Source organism: Arachis stenosperma, chromosome 9 (assembly GCF_014773155.1).
Source record: "Arachis stenosperma cultivar V10309 chromosome 9, arast.V10309.gnm1.PFL2, whole genome shotgun sequence".
Lineage (NCBI taxonomy): Eukaryota > Viridiplantae > Streptophyta > Magnoliopsida > Fabales > Fabaceae > Arachis > Arachis stenosperma.
Genome location: NC_080385.1, coordinates 10,129,663 through 10,152,504, shown reverse-complemented (window position 1 = coordinate 10,152,504; position 22,842 = coordinate 10,129,663). Strand labels below are relative to the sequence as shown.

Here is a 22,842-nt window from a genome sequence, read left to right as displayed (position 1 = left end):
AATTATGTTAATCATCCATGAATTAGGAAGCATTAAACTCACCTAAGATCAAATGGATCACCACCATAATTATATGCATATTTCTATTTCTTGTTATTAACCACTTTGCCACCATCCAATTATTGTAAACAATCCCGTCGAATTGGGATAAGAATTATGAAATTGGTATACGGATATAGCAAGAGATTTGGAGTATACCACTGGAATTTTGCATTTTAACATAAAACTACATGACATTCTTTTGTATAAAAATAATAGTTGAATCAAAATTTTGGATTAAGATTAAAAATTATATTTCTTATAACTGATTTTGTATGAGCAAATCCACAAGTTCAATTCTCATATAAAGTAAGATGGAGCAGCAGTATGAAAAGCAGTAAATAATTTCACAACTAGGTAGTTATTTTTCGCTAAAACATAAAACTACGTAGCATTCTTTTGTATAAAAATAATAGTTGAATCAAAATTTTGGATTAAGAGTAAAAAATATATATATATCTTATCATTGATATTTTATCAGCGAATCCACAAGTTTAATTGTCATATAAAGTAAGATATGGCACAGCAGCATGAAAAGCAGTAGTTGTAAAAAGATGATGAGTGAAGAAAGAGATAGGATAGGAAAGTAGGTAGTAGTTTCGGAGTTGACTGACTCTGCCTAATTGGTCGTTAAACCATGCAGCCCATTTTGCTTGTGGATGACTCATGACTTATAGCAGAGTAGTTTTCCATGGGCGGGGTCAACACTCAACAGTCAACACCTCCCTGAACTGGAAAATGAAAAATGAGAGAGAGTGAAGGGAACCGTGGCCATTATTTTCCTAAGAACTCAACACCATCAAACCTATAACTCGTGTTCTTAATGCTTCCTGCGTACACACTACTCTGCAAATAAATAAATAAAAGTGTTGTAAGCTGTATCGGGTTGTTGAAGAATGGATTGGCACGTCCATAGCGAACTCCCCATGGTGCTTGCATCCATAGGGACCGTCATCTCTTTGTTGCTGATGACCGCTTTGCCACCATCCCTCTCCCAATCCCTACCTACCGGTAATCACTCCCTGTGCAGGCTTCCATATGAGTGTGGCGAACAACAATTATACTACCCTTTCTGGGGGAGAGACCGACCCAGCCAGTGTGGCGGCAATGACAGACTCCAGCTTTTCTGCATGGAGGAAAACTACACTTACATTGAAATGGGCTTAAAACGAGTCGGTGTGGTGAATGATGATGACCATGACAACAGCGTGAAATTGGTGCCCTTGGCAGTGGCTGACGGAGGACCTGATGTTTACTCTTGGGATTACGGTTATTCTCTGGATTTCCCTCTCTTAATGTACAACCAAACAGTGCACAACATCACCATATTCTATGATTGCACCTACTCTCGGGATTATCAAAGCCTAGGGTGCGGGGGTAGTGGTGGTGATGTTGTGTATTATAATGGTACGGAAAAAGAGGTGCTGGCAAGTCATCAAGAGCTTAAGGATTGCCATCATCGTATCCAAGTGGCCGCTGAGGCTGTTGAGTTGAACGGGGTCGGAGTTCATGATGCTTTTCCTCTGTATTTCGGTAAAGGTGTGTCGGTGAGCTACACTTATTCTCAAGATTGTATGAGATGCGTGGAGAGTAAAGGAAGTTGCGGGAGCAACGATGCGCATGCATTTACCTGCTATTGCCCTGATGGATCTATTGCCCTCCCATGTTCTCATCCTGTTCCTGCTCCTGATCCTCCTCCTGGTCCTCGTCCCGATTATCGTTCTCAAGAAAAGAGTATGTGTTTACTGTCCCCACATATCTTTCTGATTCGATTTCCTACATTAATCATGAACTTTCATCCTTCATTTTACCAAGTTGGGCATGGATTAAAGATTAGAATTTTATGATTCGATCCCTTTTTGCCCCAAGCATTGGATCATCTTTGGATCCTCAACAGGCGGTAGAAACCTCTAGTGTAGTGCTAGGTAATGAGTAGGAAACCTCCAATCCTCAACAGAACAGATAGATATATAGATATGAAAATGATAGAAATCTGAAATCTCTAAATAATTATACCATATATAAGCTTGTCTAAGGAACTTCATCGTAACTTCTAACTCTTTAATTGTAATACTTTTAGTTAGGCCACACCATCTGTTATTTTTTGCCCCACTGTAAAAGGATTTTTTTATTATTTGTGGCACGGGGCAAAGAATGATGGATCTAACGCCCTCCAATGTCCTCATCGTAACAGTATGTCTTAACTGTCCCCACTTATCTTTTTGCTTCAATACTTCACTTTCCTACGCTAGTTATGGCCTTTCCAGTTTCATCCTTCATTTTACTAAGTTCTGATCATTTTTTTCTAGTTTCCTTAGCAAGTGTTCTTCTTTTCACCTTCCTCATATTCACATTCTTATGGCTAATGCTTCTTTCTTTCTTCATATAACATTTGGTAAAAGCACACACTCAAACTTTAATGATTATGTTTGCTGGCTTTACGTTAAACTTGTTAACTGTTTAAGGTAAAACTCATCTTTGTTTTCAGCGTTAACCCTTGCAGGAAATCACTTGAGATGGATAGTTATAGGTACAGGTAATCCATCCGGCCTCCTGTGATATTTTGTGTTGTGTTCGTTTCATTATTGAATACCTACGAAAAACACATATTAGCTGAAAGTTTATGTGCATCTTCTTAGTGGCTGCTGTTGTGGTTGGAGTGCTAGCCCTTGCCATGGCCATGGCCATCTATTTCTATCAAAGGCGAAAGAAGACTACTTATGGAATGTCTTCTGATCCATCATCTTTCAAAGACACTGAGAAGAGAAGTCAATACTTTGGAGCGCAGCTTCAATGTTCTCTTGCTGTCGCATGGCACTACGCTAGTTAAGTCGCATGTTATTTAATTATTTTTTTCCTAAGGTCACCAAGTTTATGTTATAACCTCAAGAGAAATGTTAAGTAACAACACTTCTTATTTTGTTTTTAGCCTTATATTTGAACCAACACTAGTTCACTCTCTCTTGTTTTTCCCTAAACGTGTTGGTCCTTAGCGTTCCTCATAACCTTAATTGATGGTAAATTTGGGTACAAGGAAGGATACTTGTACTACTTTCTGGTATTAGTATAGCTCCTTGACAGCCTTAATTTCTCTTAATCACACAACATGGTCATGTGAGATCAAACAGCTCCCCTTGAAGCTTCTTACGGGTGTGATTACACATGGCCCTTTCTGTCAATTACATTCCAACCATCATAACTTTCTTAGGAAAGATCCCAGAAACATAGCACATAGTTTGGTTCTGTTTCTCTAGAACATTTATAGAAAGTCAAATCATGTTAAATGTTTCTTAACCACTAATTCTCTAAAACTACTACTTGTATCAGGTTCAGGTGTAACAGTTGCAGTAATTACAGTTTTCAGACTGTTGGCTACTTGTTTAGCGCCGAAATCATTGAAGATAAAGAGTAACCAACAGATTGAGACCTTCTTGAAAAATCATGGAGTCTTATCTTTGAAGAGATATAAATTTTCGGATGTGAAGAAAATGACCAACTCTTTCAAAGATAAATTAGGACAAGGCGGTTTTGGTGCTGTATATAAGGGAAAGTTATCCAATGGTTTTGATGTGGCTGTCAAAATATTGAATCCATCCAAAGGAAATGGTGAAGAATTTATTAACGAGGTAGCTAGCATTAGTAGAACTTCTCATGTTAATGTTGTCACTCTTCTTGGATTTTGTTTTGAAGGTCATAAGAAAGTTCTCATCTATGAGTTTATGTCCAATGGTTCCCTTGACAATTTTATTTACAAAAAGGACCCTAAGAATACTCCACTCTTGAGTTGGGATAATTTGTATCAAATTTCCATAGGGATTGCTAGAGGATTGGAGTATTTGCATAGAGGATGCAACATTCGAATTTTACATTTTGACATAAAACCACATAATATTCTTTTGGACGAAAACTTTTGTCCCAAGATATCAGATTTTGGGCTAGCAAAGCTTTGTTCTAGAAAAGAAAGTCATATTTCAATGTCTGAAACTAGAGGAACAATAGGGTACATAGCTCCAGAAGTGTCAAATAGACATTTCGGTAGAGTTTCATATAAATCTGATGTTTATAGCTATGGAATGATGCTTCTAGAAATGGTAGGAATGAAGGAGAAGAACATAACTGCAGAACCAAGTCAATCAAGCGAGATGTACTTCCCTGACTGGATATACAAAAGGCTTGAGCAAGGCAGTCAATTAGGACCCGATGATGATGGGGAGGTGATCATAGAGGAAAATGATGTTGTTAAGAAAATGACAGTGGTGGGTTTATGGTGCATTCAACCAATTCCAGATGATAGACCAACAATGAGCAAAGTTGTAGAAATGTTGGAAGGCAGCATGAATTTCCTGGAATTGCCTCCTAGGCCTGTTCTGTCTTCTCAGATAAGGTTGGTGATAGAATCTTCTACTATTGTATCGTCGTTGGTAGAATCTTCTTCTATTGTTAGTTAAGTTCATTGCTTCGTGCCCCGTAAGTTGTCTATATGTACCAATTACAAATCGGTAGTTGTGTTTCACTGATAAGTAATTAAATCTATTGCCTTGAGGAGGAAAGATATTTTTGAAACATTCTCTGTTTTCATGTTAAGTGGTACCTATTATTTATTGTAAGTATGCATTGAGATTCTAATATAAAATGTACCTAATTGATCAAGCAATAGTTAAAACATGTGAACGAAAGTATGGTGATTGCTGATTAGCTTTGCAATACAAATAAAGATTGCTGCTAAACTTTCATGGAAAAGGCCATACATGATTTCCTAAGAATATCGATACTAGAAGGTGCTCAAGGATTTATTTGTTTCAACAAAGGATTGCCATTTTCCAAATACGATAACGACTAACGAGTGCATATTTACAGAGAAGATTAGATTTTTTTATTGGAAGAAAATTTGTTTCTCTTTATATATATATATATATACCCACCTTATCCAGCCTTGAAATATATATTCAGTCAGTCAACATTTATTTATATTTTGGTTTACTCCAAGAGCAGGTTGTAATTTTGTTTCATTATAGTTGCATAACTGTAAATTATTTTAGTTAGAAATCATGTGAGGTGCTTAAGATTTCTCATTTTTTTCATTTGATAATTTTGTTCCAGTGTTGGGGAAAATTTTTGCATGTTCTAAAAACCGCTTAATGGCTTAATCCTATATATATAAAGGAAAAAATGTTGATTGCAGAATTGAAGAATTACGAAAAGTGTTTGGGATATGTGTCGTGAAAGCATGTGAAGAACAACATATGACATGTAACGATTCAATTCATACAAAAAATTTAATTTTGATGCAGGTTTGTATAAAACTGTTTTACACGTGTAACTACATAACGACACATTTAACAATAATAACTACCTTTTACATTAACCGTGTGAATGGTCATCAAAGGAAACAGCTGTAATTGCACAATTGTATAAAATATTTTATACTGTGAGTACATTAAATTACACTCTTCAAAAAAATTAATTAATCAAGCAACACCAGCATCTTATGTGTAGTATTTTATTTTATATATAAAAAAACAATGCTATTAAATTAGTATAAGTTATTATTTTTAGTCAATAGTTAACCAATAATATTTTAAAATATTAGCTAAAAGTGTTGGTTAATAATATGTTGCATCAATTTTCGAACAGTTCTAATTTTAATTAGGTGATTACTATGATACTTATATGTATCTAATTTACTATAAAAAAATAAAAAAATAATATTTAATTTAAAAAATATAAAAAAAATAATTTTTAAATATTTAATATTTACCTTAAAAGATAAGTATGGTAAATTTGACATCAAACTCAAAGACATTAGAGAATTTGCCTTTTAATTAATCTCCTGATGTATGTTGCATCATCATTCGTCAACTTTTACGCATATTGTTACCCCCTTTACGTAGTCTTTTATCCATGCATACCAGACCCGAGTGAGTGAGTGAGTGAGTTATGATAGATAACAAAATTAGAAGCAATCCTGCAATAGAAGTATGTCCTTCCGCAAATATATATAGCTGAGCACATGCTATGTAGATTTTATTATTTTCTCCCCCTCAATTTTGTTGTAACAAACTCCCTCAATTTCATTCTTGCAATACAAGCAATCTGATTCTCTTCCACTCTTTTCACGCTCTCTTCGTTCAACTTCAATAGCCATCATCTCATTCCTTGAGAACATAAACCTTATCCCAAAATGCTGCCTCTGCAAACATAATTATCTCAATCATCCATGAATCAAGAAGTATCAAACCTATCTAAGGTTAAATGGAGAGTAAATTCTCATAATGCTCCCTAAGATTTACGCCACTATCCAATTTAGTCCTTCAAATCCTAATTTCACTAAAATGGCCCTTCAGATCGAGCTCCGGACATTATAGTGGTCCCTGGACCTCTTTCCGATAATGAGTTAGCAATTGTAGCGATGATGTGGCACTCCGTTGCCATGTTAAATGCTGTAACGGCTAGTTAATGTAGGCAAATTAAAACAAATTTCAATCCAATTTGGTCTTTCTCCTATATATAACCCTAATTCATTCGCCCTCCTCCTTCTTTTTCTTATTGAAGCTATGTCTTCATTTGCAGTTACTAGAACAGAAAAAGGCATATGAAAGCAACTCATTTCTCAATATATAAAATAATAACAAATAAAGAAAAATTTACTAATAGAGACTAACGTCGATGCAATGTTATTCAACCTTCAAGGTTTAAGTTTTTTTTCATCTTCCAGCGTATAGAAACAAAAAAAAGCAACATTAAAGAACTCATTTTAATATATAAAATTTAGCTGTTGAAAGTGAGCTCAGAAAGGTATTTTTTCGTGTGTCCTCATAGAACTGAGAGAGATGAACGAGAGAAGAAGAAGGAATTTGGTAAAGGTAATTTTAATGAATGAAAACCTAATTGAATATACAAGCTATAGTACCTATTTATACAATGCACAATTACAACTGTGATTCTATAATTACAAATCTACCCTCTAACAATATCAAGTTTGTTACCATCAGAATTAACTATGTGATATCCTCCTGCAAGCTGGGAATAAAAAGGGATGAAAAATGATCAATAATTACTGGTCATGTGATATCCTCCTACAATCCAGAAATGCCATGAATATCTGTCAGTCCCAGCTTGAGATAGAATTTGGAGAAAGGTCCAGGGGGCAAGAGTTTAGTGAGAACATCTGCAAGTTGTTCTTCACTCTTAATGGGCAACAATCTAGTTAGTTCCATTTGAGCTTTCTCCTGTGTAATATGGCAATCAACCTTGATGTGCTTAGTTCTTTCATGAAAGATAGAATTAGCAGCCAAGTGAAGGGCAGATTGATTATCACAGTAGAGGTTTATAGATTTTGTAAGAGGCAATTTCAATTCAGTAAATAAATTAAATAACCATTGGGCCTCACAAGTTGCAGAAGCAAGAGCTCTATATTCAGCTTCAGTGGACGATTTCGCCACTATTGCTTATTTTTTACTCTTCCATGAGATGAGTGCTGATCCACAAAAAAAACAATATCCAGAGACTGATTTTCTGGAATCACTGCAAGACGATCAATCAGAGTCGGTGAATCCAATCACACTATTATCCGAATGAGAAGGAAATAGGAGACCAGTTGCTGGACAGTCCTTGAGATACTTCAAAATTCTAATGGCAGCACTCATATGATTCTTCTTGGGCTGATCAAGGTAATGACTTAATTTTCCCACAGCAAAGCAAATATCTGGTCTTGTGTTGGTTAGGTATAAAAGCTTTCCAATTAATTTTCTGTATTCAACAGAATCAGCTAAATCATCACTATTGTCTTTGCACAATTTGATAGTATAGTCCATAGGAGTTGAGCTTGGTTTACAATCAAGCAATCCATGATCCTTCAACATGTCTAACACATATTTCTTTTGGTAAATAGCAATCCCTTTGGAAGATCTAGCTACCTCCATACCAAGGAAATACTTTAAATCTCCTAAATCCTTGATTTTGAACTTGCTGTCAAGAATGTGCTTGATCCTGTTGATTTCTGTCAAATTGTCCCCTGTCAAGACTAGATCATCTACATACACCAAGATGATGGCAATACCGTCATTGTTATGATTTGTAAATACAGAGTGATCAAGTCTTGATTGAGTGAAACCTGCCTCATGTAGAACTGAACTCAGTTTGGTGTGCCATTGCCGACTAGCTTGTTTTATGCCATACAATGATTTCTTCAATTTGCAAACCAAGCCTTTACCATTTACCTCAAGACCAGGGGGTAATGTCATGTATATTTCCTCATCCAAATCTCCATGCAAAAAGGCTGTGTTTACATTAAGTTATTTGAGAAACCAGTCTTTTGCAGCAACAAGTGACAGAACTACTCTTAATGTAGTCATCTTGACAACTGGATTAAATGTGTCAAGATAATCTACTCTGGCAACTTGGGTGAATCCTTTTGCAACAAGCCTGGCCTTGTACCTTTCAATTGTGCCATCAGAATGGAATTTGTTTCGAAACACCCATTTGCAACCAATTGGAAACTTCCTTGCTGGCAAAGACGTGAGTTTCCAAGTTTGGTTCTGCTCAAGAGCATCTAGCTCAGCTTTAATAGCACTTCTCTAACACTGTTGAGTTACAGTATCCCTATAGTGTTTCGGCTCAGGTGTATTTGCGATGGCTAGAGAGAGGTGTTTGAAACTGTCACTCAAATTGAAAAGAGGCACATATAATGGATATCTGAGATGAGTAGCTGGAGCAACAACTAAGTTTATGCAATGATAATATGCTAAATATGCAGGTGCATGCCTAGTTTGAGTGGATCTTCTAAGGACTGGGCTAGAAGTATCTACTGTGACATTAGCATTATCTTGAATGTTTGAGGAAGATGCAGATGAAGATGTATGATAATTATCATTAGTTTGAGTGTTTGAGGAAGATGCAGATGGAGATGCATGATTGATATTATGAGATGAAATGCTAAAGTTAGAATCATTTATTTCAAGTCCTAATTGTGGAGCATTCTCAGGTGGATCTATGCTATCAGTCCCAAAATGTGTATAATTATCAACAGGAGGTACAGATATATGAGTGATATGTTGATAATTTGGTGATAAATGATGACTGTAATTAAACAAATCTTCAGATCTATGAGAATTGTTTGTGTGATTTAAGTTCTTATCAATGAAAGGGAAATGATTTTCATAGAAAATAACATTTCTTGAAAGAAATATTTTTCTCGATGGTAATTCTAATAAAAGATAGCCCATAGTTTCTGCTTGATAACCCAGAAAACAGCATTTTAAAGCCCTAGCATCTAGCTTAGTCCTTTTTGAAGTTAAAGTACTTGCATAGGCAAGATAACCAAAGGTTTTCAAATGTGAAATATTAGGTAATTTTGAATAAAAAACTTCATATGGAGAAGCATTTTTGAGAATAACATTAGGAAAACAGTTGATAAGGTGTACTGCATGCTTAATGGCATAGCTCCAAAAACACTTTGGAATATTTGAATGAAACATAATGCCGTGGCTAATTTGTAATATGTGTTGATGTTTTCGTTCTACAATTCCATTTTGTTGAGGTGTCTCAACACAAAAGGTTTGATGTTCAATTTCATTAAAATTGTAAAAAGAAAGCATCTTAAATTTTGGTCCATTATCTGATCTGATAGCCTTAACAGATTTTTCAAATTGGGTTTTAACCAGTTGAACGAAAGATTTACTCAAGTTTGATGTTTCAGCCTTATGTTTCATCAGAAAAATCCATGTGAATCTACTTTTATCATCAACAACCGTTAAAAAATATTTATGACCATTAGTAGATAGAGTTCCCAAAGGCCCCCAAATATCCATATGAAGCAAATCAAAACAATTGGCTGCCTTAATAGAGTTTAAAGAAAACAGAAGCTTCTTTTGTTTACCAAAATGACAAGCATCACAAGAAATTTTATTGAAATCCAAATCACAATATGTAAGATTGTATTTTTGTTTCATTACAGCAAGCTTATCCTCTAGTATATGACCTAATCTAGTATGCCAAATGTATGTAAAATCTGCAGCATTGAAGCTAATAACAGAATTCATTAAAGATGCAGATGAAAATTCATGTTGTGTTGAGATATCCAATGCAGAAAGTCCCTCTGCTGCTCTAGCTAATCCAATCCTCGTCTTTGATGAATCCTATATCTCACACATTATGTCAGTTATTTCCAATTTGCATTTTAAATTTGATGTAAGTGATGAAACAGAAATAAGTTTATAGTTAAAGCTAGGTATGTATAATGTGTTGGTAAGATAAAGTGAATCAGAAAATCTAACTGTTCCTATGATGTTGCTTGTGGTGTAGGAGCCATTTGGAAGCCTAATTATAATTGTAGAAATATGATGGTAAGTGTCAAAATCTTGACGATAATATGATACATGGTCAGTGGCCCCTGTATCAATGATCCAAGATTTTGACTTTTTGGTTTCATCACCACTTCTCTCAGCCAAAACATGTGACTTAAAATGCAATAGTTGAATCACTCGGTTATTGTTACCTCTCATTGCTGGAGTTTGACCAACTATTTGGTTTGTGCTGTGGATGGATTGTAACTCATTGCGCTGAAGAAGGGCTAGTAAAGTGATCTTCTGATCTTGAGTGAATTCCAAGCATTGCTCGTCACTTCTTCGCTGCTTCTGATCTGCACTGTCTTCATCAGCATGTTCATCAGTGGCTGCATAATTGAATGTTGCAGCACCACCACTATTATATCTCTGCTTCAGATGTGGTGGCAGACCATGTTTCCTATAACAAACATCTATTGTGTGTCCAAGCTTTCCACAATATGTGCAAACAAATTTTCCTCTACCCGATCCTTTGCCTCCATATGTTCTGTTCTTTCTTCTGCCTTGTCGATTAGCAACAATAATATCACTCTTAGTAGAATCTGATCCTTTGTTGGAGGTGGTTCCTTGTGGAGATTTGGGTTGAGCAATATTGAGAAGTATTTGAGATTTTTCTCCATGAAAGCCAAGTTGCCTTTCTTGCTGTGTGAGTAAGGCAAAAGTAGAATTAAGATTGGGTAGTGGCTCCATCATCATGACCTGTGAGCATATAGTTGAGAACTGATCATTTAACCCCTGTAGAAATTTCACCACACATCCCTCAGATCTATATGCTCGAATAACTCCAAGACCACAGGAGCATTTTGGAGTGCATTCACAAGCAGGTACTGGCTGAAAACTCTCTAATTCCTCCCATAATGATCGTAATTTCGTGAAATAAGCAGTAATAGAAAGTTCTCCTTGCTTGGCATGCAGCATACAATTCTTCCTTCAATTCAGCTATTCTGAACCTATCACCATGATAGTATCTTCTTCGCAATTCACTCCAGATCTCATAAGCTAGATTATTCCACATTACACTTCATGAAATATCTGGACTCAGAGACAAGTTAATCCAACCTACAGCATAAGTGTTGCAACGTTTCCATTGCCTAAACAAAGGATCAGATTCAAGTGGTTTCTTAATCGTTCCATCAACAAAGTCAAATTTGTTTTTAGATTGTAGAGCTAAAGTCAATGCTCTACTTCAGTCACCATAATTTGAGCCATTCATAACTATAGGAGTTATAGGAATACCAAGGTTTTCAGATGGATGAATGAAGTAAGGACTGGTCTGATCAATGCTTGGGTTTGAGGTTTCATTGTTGCGTCCAAGCTGAGCAGAGAGTTGGTTGAGAAGAGCAGCTACAGATTCGGCACTAAAAGTGCCTGGGTTTGTTGCAGATTCGGCACTAAAAGCACTTGGGTTCATTCCCGATTCTGGGTTGTTAGCATCAATGTTTCAGGATTCGCAGATCTAAGAGTCAATCTATGAGCAACCAGAAAAAAATTGAAAAATCACGTCCTTGATCTTCGATCTTCGAGCACTCTCGTCACACACAACCTCGATCCATTCCACGCTCACCGCACCATGTTGAAAGTGAGCTCAGAGAGGTGTTTCTTCGTGTGTCCTCATAGAGCTGAGAGAGAGATGAACGAGAGAAGAAGAAGGAATTTGGTAAAGGTGATTTTAATGAATGAAAACCTAATTGAATATACAAGCTACAGTACATATTTATACAATGCACAATTACAGCTGTGATCCTATAATTACAAATCTACCCTCTAACAATATCAAGTTTGTTATCATCAGAATTAACGATGTGACACTGAAGGTTGTGGTAGGCTTAGAGAAGGGGGGTTGAATCTATGCCTTCCTTTTTAAGTTGCTGTTATGACCCTTTTTAAACAAAATTACAATTCTGATTCTGTTTGAACTCAACAGCGAAAATTTATGAGACAATTTATTTTTGTCTCATGAATATCAGAAAATAGAACTTAGCAGAGAAGAGAAAAGCGAACACCAGCATGTATCCTGGTTCGGTTACCTTGTGCTATGCAACCTACATCTAGTCTCCTCCATAATTATGGAAGAATTTCACTATAGTTAACAGTATTACATACACCAATTTCACACTCAAGTTCTAACCTAACTTGACATTGGCTATGCTAACTCCTAACTATTCACTCTTAGTGCTAACCCAACTAAGAAAGGGATACCAAACAGGTACAAGATACAAGACACTTAACCAACCTAAAGAAATCAGAAAAATAACTCTAGGCTTTTCTCTCAAGTGTATCACTCAGCCTTTTTCCACTCATGGCTTTTACTTGAGCTTTCTCACAATGCCTTTTCTCACAAGAAATTACAGAAAGATAAACGTAGAAAAGTACATTACAATCAGTAAAACATGAAGGAGATTGACTTCATCAGCAGCCTCTTTGCTATGTGCAAAATCAGATTTGCAAACCTCAGATACAGTTCTTCAGTGTTGGCCGAATGCTTCTTTGAAAGAGAGCATTATCCAAGTAGAGGAACTTTACAGAACACAACTCACAAATTCTGGTTTTCTCTCCTTACCCCTGAATGAACAACAAGCTTATTTTTATCTCCTTGCATGTTGCTTTGTTCTTCTTCCAAAGTCAACACCTTGAGCCTTGAGTTTTACCAACCCACATGTTCATTTTTCCTCTTTAATCCTCAGAGTAGAAACTTTCCCTCTGACTTCCTCATCTTGACCGAAAGCCACAAAGTAGCAACCATGGAAATCTTCTCATGGTCAACTTGATCTTAGCCATTGAAAAACTACTTGGTCCCCAAGTATCACTTGTGACCGTAGATGTGAAGCAGAATAGGGCAGAGAACAACTTTCCCTTGAATGCCATTTTCGGATAGAGCAGAGAGTTGAGAAGAAGAGAAGAAGATCTGATGCATGCAAGATGAGATGGATTACCTTTAACCAAAGCTTGATTTGGTTTGGATTTTCTGTTTTAGCTTTCTGTGCTTCAAGCTTAAATTTCTCTCTCTCTTGCTTCTTTGGTTACTAGCTTAGGGAGGAAGCTTTATCTCTTTCTCTTTCTTACTTTTCTGAAGCCTTGATGTGACTTGATTAGAGAGGAGAGGAACGTTGCTTCTGGTAAGGCAAGATGGTGGGAAATTGAAAATCAATTTCGGGCTTGGATCGGGTTCTTCTCTACTTCAGCCCGTTGGTGCCTTGCTTTGCTTCATTGATGAATTTTGCTTGAGATAAATGACTTGGGCTTGTTTTTATTTTTCACTTACCATTCAGCCCATTAGCATATTTCTTTTGTTTGATGTTGGGCTGCTGTAACACTTGTTTTTGGCCTGCATCACTTATCAACAATAATCAAAACTAATTGGGTGATTAGTCCACTAATCAAATGTTTGTCATCATCAATTTTATTAATTAATTTCTTAACTCAACAGATACCTATCTATATATATATATACACTAATTCTTTAGCATTATAATCTTTATGCTAATAGATTAGTTGGACACTAAGGATGACTTCGTTTATATTAAATAACACCTGCTTTATTATGTCAAGGGTCTCCAACCGATGTTCTTTCACATAAGGAAGTATGAAATCGTGTGTGCTCAGAAACATTTGTAGCTTTAAGGTTGTTTGTTGACATTTAATAATCAAAATGAACAGATACCAAATAAGGCAAAATTCAAGTATATCTTTCAGTTGTGGGACTATCAGTTTTCCAAATTAAAATGTTCTTGAAGAAAGTCTCATGACATGAAATTAGTCTGTCATCTGGGTTTGGAGCAAGCACACTAATATAAGAATGAATAAAGATATCAGATTGAAATGAAAGCTCTAGATGAGTACTTTTTGTGAGGGCTATAAATATTACTCTTAACAGAGTATGGTTAATCACTGCTCCTAATTATATATTGTCTATTTCCAAGAATGCTCCTAGAGGAGAAACTCAGGCAAACATCTATAATACAAGACGAATAAGAAGTGAATTTAAACTGAAACAAGCACAACATATGAATGAATGCATTCATATGAGTGTCATCACCTAAGATACATTTTCCTCAAAACTTCATTAGAAAATAGGGAGAAGGAATCTTGTCTATCTTCACTCCAAATCTTAGCCATTCTCTTTAAGTTTAATAGAGTGTAAGATTAGTCGTAACTTACGATAACATAGACATGTGTGGGATTTAAAAGATCTAGTATTCTTCGATAGTGAGTTATCAATTCATCAAAGAATTCTTTGGGGTCAGTATACGATTGACTGAACTTACAAAATCTCTGAGTGCATAAACATCCAATCCAGAATCAATTTTGTCCAGAATAGCCCAGTCTACCCCCAAAACCTGCACCATGGATAGAGGTAAAACTCAAGAAGTTAGCAACACCAGAAATTTCAACAGGGAACCGGAAAACTCATAAAAAGATTCGCTAGTGACTGCTCCTTGGGTTCCATGTAGGGACCAATATAGTGAAATTGGAATCTGGAAGACCAAATTGGATGATGGCATGAATTCTAGGGACCAGAATTTACTCAATAAATGGATCACCACCATAATTATATGCATATTTCTATTTCTTGTTATTAACCACTTTGGCACCATCCGATTATTGTAAACAATCCCGTCGAATTGGGATAATTTTTATGAAATTGGTATAGGGATATGGCAAGAGATTTGGAGTTGCATAGAGGATACCACTGGAATTTTGCATTTTAACATAAAACTACATAACATTCTTTTGTATAAAGATAATAGTTGAATCAAAATTTTGTATATTTCTTATAACTGATTTTGTATGAGCGAATCAGCAAATCCACAAGTTCAATTCTCATATAAAGTAAGAGATGGCGCAGCAGTATGGAAAGCAGTAAATAATTCCACAACTACGTAGTTACTTATCGGTAAAACATGAACTAAAAATAAAATGACGAAAATGAGTGAAGAAAGAGATAGGATTAGGAAAGTGTGTGGTAGTTTCAGGGTTGATTGACTGTGCCTAATTGGTCGTGAAAACACGCAGCCCATTTTGTTTGTGGATGACTCATGATCTATAGTATACTTTTCCATGGCCGTGGTCAATATTCAATACCTCCTCAACTGAAGAAATGAAAAATGAAAGAGAGTGATGGGAACCGTGGCCACTGTTTTCCTATGAACTCAATTGTCCCGGTCATGCGCGTCTAGCTTCCATAATCCATATCCGAATACATTTTAACTATACATAAAGATATAGTCAAAGTCTTCAAACAATAGTAGACTGCAATTGAAAGCTTAAGCTCCAAAAAAAAAAAAAAGATGACATGATAAGTTCACCTTTCCTCTCCAAACTCCACCGTCTCTCAGCCTTTAAAGTGAAACATTCCAAATGAAACAAAGAACACTTTTATCCACCTTAAGTTCCTTTTATTCTTTTCCCCTTATTATTCGCTCGTACATAATAATATTTTTCCTTCTTCTAACAAGAAGCACTGTGTGTTCTGTGAATCCAAAGTTCCAAGCATGTGAGCCCAAAACTTGTGGTGGCGATACTAATCACCAAAACATAAGCTTTCCCTTCTACATGATATCAAAACAAAACTCCTACTGTGGTCTCCCTGATTTCGGTCTCACCTGTTCTCACGATGGCTTCCCAATCGTAAATCTCGCAGGAGATCTATACACTGTCCAAAACATTTTCTACAACAACCAATCACTTCGAGTGTCCTTCCCTGCGCTCTCGGGGCTAAGAACCACGGAATGTATTGCCCCGGTGAGAAACTTCACCGGCCACAGCAAAAGGTTCAGTGTTGCTTCGAAGCAGAAGCAAGTGTTGCTTCGAAGCAGAAGCAAGTGTTGCTGTTTTATGGCTGTGAAAACATGCAAGAGCATAGTATTGGGTGTTCAGCTGAAAACAGAGACCGGTTGTGGCGCTTTATGGGGATGACGTTGACAATTTGAAGTTGGCGTTGAAGAATTGCAGGGGGACGGTGAGCGTAACGAGGGTGGAAGATGAGAAAGGAGGGGTTGAAGAGGCGCTGAGAAGAGGGTTTTTGATGAATTGGAAGGCCAAAAATTGCAGCGAGTGCTCGAACAGTGGTGGGAGGTGTGGGTTCGACGAAGAAGACTATGCATTCAGGTGCCATTGTCGGGATAGAATTGACTCGGAGAGTTGTTATTCAGAACCAGGTGTGTCCATACTCCTCTCTAGCTCTACCTAAAAACAAATGGGGAAGGGACAATGATTTTGTTGAACAATATGAACAACCACCAATCAAATAAAAACATACTATACCTCCAAATTAACCCTCTAAATTTTAATATTAAAATAACTATCCGTACACGTAAAATGAACATCCGATATAGTTTACATTGTTTAATATTTTCATTGTTCACCTATACTTTTAATACATAAATGTTGTAAAATAAGTAAGATATAAAATAAAGATGTGTAAATAGATAGTTTTAATAATAATTTTTACTACATCAATATTTTATACTAATAAAAATGTTTTAATTATATACATTAATACTGATATACTAACACTAAGAAAAAAAAAAAGAATTTATTATAGTGTATGAAAGAAGAAAGAGATAAGAATATTTGTCATTATTGTGTGTATGAAAGTGAAACTATATTTCACTATTTATAAAGGTAACATGCTTGCTTTTTTAATACCTTTTTAATGTCATTCACTTTAGAGAATGTGAATCGCCCATAATGAATGGGCATCTGCATCATCACCGTATCACAACATTCCTCCTTGGATGACTATTCACGATTATACCTCGTTAAAACTTTACTAAAGAAAAACTCAATGGAAAAAAAACCTTAGTGAAGGAAAAAGAGTACAATATCCTTTGTGATAGAGACTGTCTTATTAAAAACCTTGTTAAGAAAAACCCAATGAAAAAAAACCTGACCAAGGAAAAAAGAGTACAATCTCCCTTTCTTATCGACATCATTTAATGTCTCGAAATCGGCGCATCCCAATTTCATGTACTAATCTTTCAAAGGAGGATTTTGTGAGTGATTTTGTAAATAAATCTGCCAGATTATCACTTGAGTGGATCTGTTGGATATCAATTGTCCCTTAATTTTGAAGATCGTGAGTAAAGAAAATTTTGGGAGAAATATGCTTTGTTATATCACATTTGATGTATCCACCTTTAAGTTGAACAATGCATGTTGTATTATCTTCAAACAGGACAGTTGGAGCTATCTTATGATCAATCAGTCCACATGATGACAGGATATATTGGATCAAACTCCTGAGCCAAAAACACTTGCAACTTGCTTCATGTATCGCTAGTATTTCAGCATGATTAGAGGAGGTTGCTGCTAACGTCTGTTTCATGGACCTCTATGATATAGTTGTACCACCATACGTGAATAGGTATCCTGTTTGAGATCTCCCTTTGTGTGGATCAAACAAGTATCCAGCATGCATAGCCAACTAGTTGTAAGTTGGATCCATAGGGATAAAACAATCCCATATCAACCGTTCCATGAAGATATCGAAAGATTTGTTTAATTTCACTCTAATGTGTTCTGGTTGGAGAGGAACTATATCTTACTAGTAAATTCACAGCAAATGACATATCGGGTCGTGTATTATTAGCAAGATATATTAGCGCTCCAATGGCACTAAGATATGGTAGTTTAGGACTAAGGATATCTTCATTTTCTTCTTTAGAACGGAATTGATCCTTTTCCACATCTAAAGATCTTACGATCATTGGGGTACTCAAGAGATGTGATTTATCCATATAAAATCTTTTCAAGATCTTCTCTGTGTATGTTGTTTGATGAATAAAGATCCCATTTTTTATATGCTCGATCTGTAGGCCGAGACAAAATTTAGTCCTTCCAAGATCTTTCATCTCAAACTCTTCTTTTAGAGTTTTTATAATTGTTAGAATCTCTTTAGGAGTCTCAATGATATTTAAATCATCAGCGTACACAGCAATTATAATGAATCCAGATGCTGATTTCTTTATGAAAACACATGGATAGATATCATCATTCTTGAATCCATTTTTGGCCAGATACTCAGTAAGACGATTATATCATATTTGTCCAGATTGCTTTAGACCATATAAAGATCTTTACAATTTGACTGAGTATAACCCTTGCGAATATTCATTGGATGGTTTAGATATCTTTAGTCCTTCAGGGACTTTCATATAGATATCCCGATCTAATGAGCCGTATAAATAGACTGTTACCACATCCATTAAATGCATATGCAGTTTATGATATGCAAATAAACTGACCAAATAACGCAATGTTATCGCATCCGTTATAGGGAAATACATTTCTTCATAATCTATAACGGACCTTTGTGAAAAATCTTGTGCCACAAGTCGAGCTTTGTAGCGCACAACTTCATTTTTCTCATTTCGTTTTCTCACAAATACCCATTGGTATCCAATAGGTTTTACATCTTCAGGTGTACGGACTACAGGTCCAAAGACTTCACGTTTTGCAAGTGAGTCTAATTCAGCCTTCATGACTTCTTCCCATTTTGGTCAATCATTTCTTTGTCGACATTCTTCGACTGATCTTGCCTCAAGATCCTTATTTTCATGCATGATATTCAATACTACATTATATGCAAATATTTCATTGACAATTGTCTTATTTCGGTCTCATTTTTTTTCTGTAAAGACATAATTTATCGAGATCTCGTCATTTTCACAATTTTCAGGTACTTGAACGTCTTCTGGCGTTAAAATTATATTAGAATTTTGGACAACTGCAAGTGTCTTTATTATATTTTTTTCAACAGGAATAGTATTTACCTCTTTTCTCTTTCGAAAATTTTTGTCTTTAAAACCGACAGGCCTGCCACGCTTCTGGCATGTATTTGCTTCGGTGGCAATTTGTCCAACTGGGACATCATTCGAATTTGGGCATTTTCAGCTGGTATATAAGATTCGGTTATCGTCTTTGTATCGAAAAATGCATCAGGCAATTCATTTGCTATTCTTTGCAAATGTATAATCTTTTGAACTTCTACTTCACATTGTCCTGATCGAGGATCTAAATACATCAAGGATGCTGCATTCCAATTAAGTTCCTTTTCAGTAAGCTTATTCTCTCTCCCTAGATTCATCAAAATGACAATCCTCAAACTGGGCTTTAAATACATCTCCAGTTTGTATCTCAAGATACTTCACTATAGAGGGAGAATCATATCCAACATATATGCTGATTTTCTTTGGGGTCTCATTTTTAGTGCAATTAGGTGATGCAATAGGAACATATATCGCACACCCGAATATTCTTAAATGGAAAATATTTTGCTGTTAGCCAAAAGCTTGTATAAGAGAGAACTGATGGTAACTCATTGGCCTCAAACGAATAAGTGTTGCGGCATGTAAAATAGCATGCCCACAAACCGAGGTTGGGAGATTTGTTCTCATAAGCAAGGGTTTAGCAATTAATTGAAGGCGTTTAATAAGTGATTCTGCTAACCCATTTTGTGTGTGAACATGAGTTACTGGATGTTCAACACTTATTCCATTAGTCATACAATAAGCATCAAAAGTTTGGAAAGTAAATTCACCAGCATTATCAAGACGAATTGCTTTTCTAGAAATTGTACTTTTAATCAAATAATTTGAGCCAATAATCTCGCAAACGCCGAGAAGACAATAAGCACACATGTGACCATCTCGAAGATGCGTCTATCAGGACCATAAAATATCTAAAAGATCCACATGTTGGATGAATAGGTCCACATATATCACCTTGAATCCTTTGTAGGAATTCAGGGAACTCAAATCCAATCTTTACTGGTGATGGCCTTAAAATTAACTTCCCTTGAGAACATGTAGCACAACAAAATTCACTAGATTTAAGAATCTTCTGGTTCTTTAGTGAATGTCCATGGAAGTTTTCAATAATTCTTCGCATCATGGTTGTTCCTGAAACCCAATCAGTCGTGCCAAGTTATGAATTCATTTGGGTTAGTAAACTTCTGATTTACAGTGGCATGTGATTCAATTGTACTAATTTTGGTATAATATAACCCAGATGAAAGGGCAACTTTTATAATATAATCTTTTTATTTGAATCATGAGTTGTGATATATAAGTACTCATGACTTCCCTCATTCATAGTCTCAATATGATATCCATTTTGGCGAACATCTTTAAAACTCAACAAGTTTCTTAGAGACTTGGTAGACAATAGTGCATTATTTATTATGAATTTTGTTCCTCCGAAAAACAAAATTATAGATCTTCCGGAGCCTTCAATCACATTGCCTGAGTCAATAATAGTATTAACATATTCTTCTTTTGGCACAAGATGGGTAAAATATGTATCACTTTTGAGAATGGTGTACAAACTAGCACTATCCACAAAGCATACATCTTCATTATATATCCTTGCCATTTTTTTCAAAGACAAATAATAATAATAAAATGAGTAGTATGCACAGTTAAATTGAATACTTGATCGGAATTATTTTTTTAAGAAACACTATACATAAAAATAATGTCATATACTAAAATTTTATTTTAAAACTTGACACATTTAATGATTTCAAAATTCATAAACATTAATATTTCATTATTTATATACATCATATTTGAAACTTAAATACATAGAAAATAAAAATTAACAATAAATTCTTTACATTATTTATTTACATGGATACTTAATAATCCCACATATTAAACTATTCTATCATTGATCAAATGACCAATATTTCTTTCAGAATCCTCAAAGAAATCAGATACATCATAATGAGTGGTGGAATTTTTAGCATCATTTGAAACAAAATTCGTTTCCTTTCCTTTTTCGTCCTTTTTCAAAGATACTTGATAAAGATCGACGAGGTGCCTTGGTGTACAACAGGTACGCGACCAATGACCCTTTCCACTACAACGAAAATACTTATCCTCTGATGATTTATTTTGTCCGATATTTCTTTCTTTATCCCAATTCTGGTGAGATCCTCTCTTTTGAACATAATTCATTTTCCTTCCATAATTTTTCTTGTTGCCAAAACCTTGCCATTTACCTCTTCTGGGGTAATGATTTGTCGCATTTACTTCAGAAAATGGGGCGGCGCCAGATAGGCGCGCTTCGTAATTCTTTAAGAGCAACTCATTGTTGCATTCAGCAACAAGAAGGCAAGAAATTAATTCAGAATATTTGTTAAATCTTTTTTCTCGATACTGCTGCTGCAGGAGCACATTCGACGCATGGAAGGTCGAGAAAATTTTCTCTAACATATCATTATCAGATATCTTTTCCGCACATAATTTCATTCGTGAGGTGATTCGAAATATTACAGAATTATATTTATTTATGGATTTAAAATCCCGTAGACGCAAGTATGTCCATTCATATTGGGTTTGAGGAAGTATTGCCGTCTTTTGATGATTATACCTTTCTTCAAGGTCTTTTCAAAGATCTGTAGAATCTTTTAATGTGAGATATTCATTTTTCAATCTTTCGTCAAGATGATGACGAAGAAAAATCATGGCTTTGGTATTATCCTTTTAGGATGCATTATTTTCAGCCTTAATGATATCTCCAAGATCCATTGAATCAAGATGGATTTTCAGCATCTAATATCCATGATAAATAATTGTTACCAGATATATCAAGAGCATTAAATTCAAGATGAGAGAGTTTCGACATAATAAAATTTGTTACTTTAGTCTTCCTAAAATTTGATTAGAGTATCATGCTGATAACGTGTTGTAAAATAAATAAGAAAGATGTACTAGATATAAAATAAATATGCATAAATAGATAGTTTTAATAATAATTTTTACCACAGCAATATCTCACACTAATAGAAATGTATTAATTATATATATATATATATATATATATATATATATATATATATATATATTTTAATACTTATATACTAGCACTCAAAAAGAGAGAGAAGAAAATAAAATTTATTATAGTGTATGAAAGAAGAGAGAGATAAAAATATTTGTTATTGTTGTGTGTCCTAGAGTGAAACTACATTTCATTATTTATAGAGGTAACATGCTTACTTTTTCAATGCTTACTTTTTCAATACCTGTTTAATGTCATTCACTCTAAAGAATGTGAACCGCCCATAATGAATGGGCATCCACATCATCATCTTAGCACAATAATAAAAACTTATTCATTAATAAATTATTGGTAGAATCGAACCGATAATCGATCGGATCAAGGTTATTGATTTATTAATTTATTGGTTTAATTAATAAATTATTAGTTGAATCGACAAAACTAGTCTCACGTAAATAAAAAATATAAAATAATCCAAAATCTAAAATTAAAATTATATATATATATATATATATATATATATATATATATATATATATATCTTCATTAATATTTTAAAAACAATCAAATTTCAACCAATTATAATCTTATTATTATTAAATAAGTATATAAAATTATAGTATTTTTTTATAATAAAATTATTTTATTTTATTTTTATATTAAAATAAATATTTTT

The 22,842-nt window shown here is 34.9% G+C and overlaps 2 protein-coding genes and 1 long non-coding RNA gene across 4 annotated transcripts; 2 read left to right on the top strand and 1 right to left on the bottom strand.

Moving 5' to 3' along the window:
- Nucleotides 1–708: 708 nt before the first annotated feature.
- LOC130948148 (LEAF RUST 10 DISEASE-RESISTANCE LOCUS RECEPTOR-LIKE PROTEIN KINASE-like 2.1) lies at nucleotides 709–4,646 on the top strand. Of its 2 annotated transcripts, none has more exons than XM_057876868.1 (4): nucleotides 709–1,773; nucleotides 2,543–2,575; nucleotides 2,679–2,864; nucleotides 3,367–4,646. In XM_057876868.1, exons 1-4 carry the CDS (start codon nucleotides 936–938, stop codon nucleotides 4,485–4,487), a joined length of 2,178 nt encoding a protein of 725 aa, XP_057732851.1. In that variant the 5' UTR covers nucleotides 709–935; the 3' UTR covers nucleotides 4,488–4,646. The 2 variants fall into 2 exon arrangements, with proteins under 2 accessions (XP_057732851.1, XP_057732850.1); XM_057876867.1 differs by having other exon boundaries at nucleotides 2,528–2,575.
- Nucleotides 4,647–8,333: 3,687 nt separating this feature from the next.
- On the bottom strand, nucleotides 8,334–11,300 carry LOC130949027 (uncharacterized). Its single transcript, XM_057877864.1, has 4 exons — nucleotides 10,314–11,300; nucleotides 9,993–10,175; nucleotides 8,634–9,170; nucleotides 8,334–8,576 (listed from the first exon to the last, which is right to left on the bottom strand). Exons 1-4 carry the CDS (start codon nucleotides 11,298–11,300, stop codon nucleotides 8,334–8,336), a joined length of 1,950 nt encoding a protein of 649 aa, XP_057733847.1.
- A 3,977-nt stretch (nucleotides 11,301–15,277) lies between these two features.
- Nucleotides 15,278–18,183, top strand: LOC130948151 (uncharacterized). Its single transcript, XR_009072949.1, has 2 exons — nucleotides 15,278–16,540; nucleotides 17,560–18,183. It is a non-coding gene; the product is annotated as an uncharacterized LOC130948151 (long non-coding RNA).
- Nucleotides 18,184–22,842: the final 4,659 nt, after the last annotated feature.